The sequence below is a fragment of the Volvox carteri genome, assembly GCF_000143455.1.
Source record: "Volvox carteri f. nagariensis unplaced genomic scaffold VOLCAscaffold_1, whole genome shotgun sequence".
NCBI classification, from domain to species: domain Eukaryota; kingdom Viridiplantae; phylum Chlorophyta; class Chlorophyceae; order Chlamydomonadales; family Volvocaceae; genus Volvox; species Volvox carteri.
In genome coordinates this window covers 604,698-610,148 of record NW_003307545.1, presented here as the reverse complement: position 1 = coordinate 610,148, position 5,451 = coordinate 604,698, and the positions used below count along the sequence as shown (strand labels likewise).

Below are 5,451 nucleotides of genomic sequence, written 5' to 3'. Positions count from 1 at the left end.
GGGGGGGCAGCATCGGAGAGGCCGGGGGCGTGAGATAAGTCCAGAGCGGGCGTCGGGCCCACGGAAAGGGCGGAGGGGTTGGGCCCCCGAGGGGCAGGAACGGACGGAAGTAAGGTAGTTGACGAGCCGAGGAGGGGCGCCCCAAGTAGGGCCGGGGAAGGCAAGGAAAGCCTGCCCGGCACCGGACAGGCAAGGGGCGAGTCCTGCAGTAAGGTAGGCAACCGTAAGAGAGGGCCAGAGAAAAGGATGCGCAGAGAGAGGGGGCGCGCACCGGGTAGGCAGAAGACACAGTCGGATGAGGAGGATTCGCATAGACGAGGCGTAACAACGGCGAAGGAGGTCGCCGCTTCTGTGGAGAAGCAGAGGCTGGGTGGAGGCGAAGGTGAATGGCAAAGTAGCGACGAGCGAAGTTACCTGTGGCACGAGCCGAACTAGAGGCAACGCGGCGGAGTCTTGGGAACGAGGTAGAGAATATGAATGGTAGGTAAGAGAGTCGGCATGAGGCTGGAGGCTTACGTTTTCTGCTGTCGATGACTGCATTAGGTTATTTTCGTACTCTCTACTCGATTGCCGTGCGAGCGGCCCACCCGCCCTCCCACTAACAGCCAAATGGCTGATCGGAATTGTCTTTGAAGGGTTTGGGTACCGCGGGAGTGTGGTCGCAGACGCAATGGCCTTCCCCACAATAAGTTAGTAGTGAGTACGGATCACGCGATGACGTTTAAGCAATGGACTTTGTACATCCAGCCTGCTTATTCGTAGTAACTGTCTAAAGCTATAAGACTCGTCATTCTCATAAATTTATGTGTGGGTCGACCAATAAAATGTTTCAAAGTGCCTCAAGCTTAATATGGGCGCCACCAGGTAACATGCGACGCGTCGGATGGAGTCAAGTTGGCACATCGCAGGCACATATGCAGCAACCATCGCGACGCGGAACAAGGAACAACGCAAACCTTGTGCCAGCAGTAATGGCAGGATAAGAATGGATCCCGCCGTCACTTCGATACGGAGAAGACAGCAAATTAGGTATGCACCGACGGAGCCCGACGTGGTTACGTCGCATTACGGGCGACCCTCCACCTAACCACCAAACCACCAACAAAAACTACTTTCCGGTATACCTGTCTTGAGAGTCAACCCACCACCATCAGGTCGCTAACCGCCCCAGTGCCGTTCTTTGATACTGTTACCCACCACCATCTGTCGTCAACCCCCACCACGAGGTTGCCATCCGACATACATACGTACATACATACATCCTGCTGCAACGTTCATAGATGGCCTCTTGCATCGCAAGCGTGAACCTTATGCAACCTGCCGTACGGTACGGTAGTGTACGGGCTACATTCACATCGTCCTGCGTTTTACCGCCTTCAAAACCCCCACCCCCACCCCCACCACTAACACCTCAGTGGAAGCAAGGAGTCGACAAAGGGGAGGGTGAGGGAGCAGGGGGAGGGGGCAGGGGGAGGACGCCATCAGCCAACAACCATATCCAACCACCCAACCGCAACACGCGAGAGACCGAGAGGAATTCCTTCCTCCATTTCCCCTCCCCTACCCCCTACCCACTGCACCCCCCCACATACACACACGTGACGGCGCCTTGACTCGTGAGAGCGTGCACGCGTGCGACGCCTCTTCCCACCCCCCGCGGGGGGAAGGAGAGCGGAGCCAGCGGACCTGCGGCTCTGGGCTGCTTAGGGGGAGCCAGAGGCCCCCTTCGCGCCCCTCTCCCATCCGCGGGAGAGAGCACGCTTAGGCGGTCTTTACGTCGGGGCTGGGCAGCAGCCCCTGTGTGGCCAGTGTCGTCAGGCCCGGTCAGATACTTGTAACCTTCATACACACACATACACACACATACACACACACACACCGACGGGCTTTACATCGCCCCGGTCACTCAAGGAGGGGTACTTCATAGGGCCCTATTCACCCAACGAACTACCCGCTTTTTCCCCCGCCAGGACCCGTCGTACATGCTTTACTGTGTCGTACTTTATCCCCCAAAAGTCAAACCGTACCTTAACCTATCATAATAGCGACGGAAGTTAACCCTCTCCACGAGGGGCCTCATAAGGCCAACAACATAAGGCCTCCATTTTAACGGATAAATTATGCCAAGAAAATGACGAATGTACGACACCTCTGCTGCTGCTTACATTGCTTCACTGTGTGTGTGCATACATATATGTGTGTGTATATGTTGTTGTGTGTGTTTTGTTGTTGTTGTGAACATGTGTGTTGAACTGTCACGAGCTCAGTCACCAAGCGGGCACCACCAGCGGGTGTGGGTGGGGTGGTGTATCACCCACACACCCACAGACCGCGTAACTCACCCCATCAGGCAAATCCCCCCTCCGCCGGCACCTTCCCAACCATCCTTCTCCCCTGCCCAAACACACACACACACACAGATTATGCGTCATCATCACCTGCGACTCGCTTGCTTTACATACATACAGACCTCGCCCTGCCAGCTACACCACACGTACCGATACAGTCCTATACACGACATCCTCGGGCCACCGCCACCGCCACCACCACCACCACCCTACCGCTTCGAAGCCGCACCGACTGCTTTCTGACTGGACCCGCCGCGGACACCAACGGCGCCCGCACCGACAGGGGCCCCGGCGGCGGCAGCGGCGCCGGCGCCGGCGGCGGCGGCTCCGCCGCCGCTGTGCTTGCGGACAGGGCCCGTCGGTACCGGGGCCGCGGCGGCGGCGCCGGCGGCGGCCGCGCCGGCGGCGGCCGGCCCGTGAGGCCCCGCAGAGATCTTCGCGCTAATGCCACCCACTTTGGCCGCCAGCGCCCGTGCCGCTGTACGGGAGTACGGAACCGGCAGCGGCGGCGATGCGTGGACGTGCATCGCTCCGCCGCTGCCGTTCCCGGCGGCATCCAGGGGCGGCGCCTCCGCCGCATCAGTCGCATCTGCCTCCGCCGCCGCGGCGTCGCCGTCTTCGAGAGCCGCCAGCACCTCCGGGCTCCCCACCGACGCCTCCGCGAGCAGGGCGCCTTCCTCCAGTAGCCCCACAACGCTCGGCTCATAACCCCCGTCGATTGTCGTCGTACCACCAGGCGCCAGCTCTATGGCCGAGGCTTCCTCGCCCAGTGGTTCCGGAGCCTGCAGCTCCACCTCCGCCGCTGCCGCCGCCGGTGGCTCCGGTTCCGGAGCTGGCTCGGGAGCCACAGGCTCCGGAACCGGTTCCGGAGCGGATTTGGTAACGGGTTCCGGAGCCGACAGCTGAGGAGCGGGTTCCGGGTCGACTTGTGGCGCGATCTCGACTCGGCCTTCCGTCGATGGCTGTTCGTGAAAACATTTGAAAATTCAAAAAATTAGTGGGAAGATTAGATCATTTCAATTTGACTCATAACTAACTAGCAATATTTCCAAACACTACGTGACTGCAACAGTACGGAGAACGTACGATGCGCGGGTGGTGCTTACAAAGTAGAAAAGTAGATAGATGCGCAAGGGTGCTAAACGGAACGGGAGCGAAAAACACAGGGCCGGTCTGCAAGTACGTGAATGTACTACACGGACAGACAGACATACGCATACCATCCGTACAACATAATAATAATACACTCCACACTGTACCTGCGGCTCCTCGTCCGGCCCCTCCCAGGGCCTCTCCTCCGCCGCATCCGTACAGCCTCGAGGACTGCCCGCCAGCGGTGTTGCGGGTGTGTCCACCAACATAGGCACCGGCACCTCCACTCGCACCTCATCACGAACAATCAACAACATGATGCGGATGCGCTCTTCAACGCCGTCGGGAGGCGGAAGAGATGGCTTCGACGCCGGTGCCGTCAATGCCGCCGCCTCCGGCGGCGGCGCAGCCGCCGCCGCTGACGCGGCGGCGGCGCCGGCGGCTGCCGCCGCCGTGCCGCCGGCGTCCTCGTCGCCGCCTCCGGCGGCGTCAAACGTTGGCGGGTGGTACGGCAGTCCCCCTCGGGTGGGCGGCGCACCCCGCCGCAACCTCCGGAGCTCCATATTGAGCCCTCGGATCTGCCGCCGTACATTAAAGTTCATAGTACCGCCGTACGAAATGCACAGTACGGTAAAGAGTTGTGCTGTGAGGAAATTTACTATGTGAGAAAATTTACTAGAAAGATGGAAACGAAGGGTTGACAAAATCCCTCTCAGGCTTTTCACCCCAAAGCGCTGCAACCCCAACCCCACAATTTCTCATTCCCCCCTCCTCCCGCAGCTCCCCCAAAACCCTCAAACCCCTCTTCCCCCCCTTCTTCCCCCCCAACTTCGGACCAACCTCCCGCTCACTCACTGACCTCTTTGTCCCGGTCTTCTAGGGTTTTGTTTGTGGCCACCAGTTGGCGCTTAAGTGCGTCCTTTTCTCGAGCCGCAGAGGCCAGGTTCTGTCGATAGAGCTTAGAATCCGTTTCCATTTTGGCTCGCAGTACACTCATACCATGATCCAAATTCTGTATCCATAAGAGCAGCACAACAAAGGATGACGTCCGTCTGTCAGTCCGTCTGTCAGTCAGTCGGTCCGTCAGTCGGTCCGTCAGGTGGTTGAGCAAGGAGGAGAAACACACACACGCCTTGCCGACATCCTTCCCCCTGATATGTGTATAGTCTAATACATACATACATACATACATACATATATACATACATACATACATACCTCGACGTGGCGGATCTTCAGCTCCAGCTGCCTCCGCAGGGTCTCCTCGCGGTCCACCTCAGCGGGAGTACGGGAACATTCCTGTACGGAAAACGGAGAAAACCGGAAAACGGTGTGCCGGGCTTGGCAGGGCCTATGGAAATGGGGGGAATGTGACGGGGAGGCAGATGGGGAGCGAGAGGAGGAGGAGGACGAGCGACTAATGTACGAACACACAAACACAAACACGATGTCGGGGTTTACCCCTTTCTCCCCTCCCGTTTCTCCCTCCCCTCCTGCCGTCGTTAGCGCTCTGCCTCTCAGCCTTTCACTGCCACCCACCGCCACCACCACCACCACCACTACTCTCCCCTCCGGGACCCTCCGTCCCCTCCGCCCCTCGGCCCCCGGGTTCCCCTTCGAAAGCCCCTCCCCACAACCCCCCCCACACACACCACACAGGCCCCCCTCCCCCCCCTCCCCCCCCTCCCACACACGCACCCACACACGCACCCACACACGCACCCACACACGCACCCACACACGCCAACACTCTCCTCCTACCGCCAGTGATTGTTTCAGTCTCTCGTTGGCGTCGGTGAGCGCCAGGACCTGGGACTGCAACTGACCGACCTGGTGCTCCAGAGAGGCAGTACGGAACTTGTACCGCTTAACTAACTCCCGAAGACCCTAACGGAAAGCAAGGAGTACGGGACGCCGTTATGGAAACCGTGTTGGAGAAGGGGAGGAAGGGGGGGGATGGAAGGAGAGGACCCCCTCGCAATCGAGGAGGAGGCGGAGGAGGCGGAGGAGG

The 5,451-nt window shown here is 59.5% G+C and overlaps 1 protein-coding gene across 1 annotated transcript in view; it reads right to left on the bottom strand.

Annotated features, from left to right (window-relative positions):
• Window positions 1-2,557: 2,557 nt before the first annotated feature.
• VOLCADRAFT_115592 (uncharacterized protein) overlaps window positions 2,558-5,451 on the bottom strand; it is a gene marked incomplete at both ends in the record, with an annotated part of 4,546 nt that continues 1,652 nt past the window's right edge. The window contains 5 exons of the mRNA XM_002945598.1: window positions 2,558-3,310; window positions 3,608-3,918; window positions 4,296-4,452; window positions 4,659-4,739; window positions 5,202-5,327. Coding sequence (XP_002945644.1) covers window positions 2,558-3,310; window positions 3,608-3,918; window positions 4,296-4,452; window positions 4,659-4,739; window positions 5,202-5,327 — 1,428 coding nt within the window. The remainder of the gene's footprint in view (window positions 3,311-3,607; window positions 3,919-4,295; window positions 4,453-4,658; window positions 4,740-5,201; window positions 5,328-5,451) is intronic.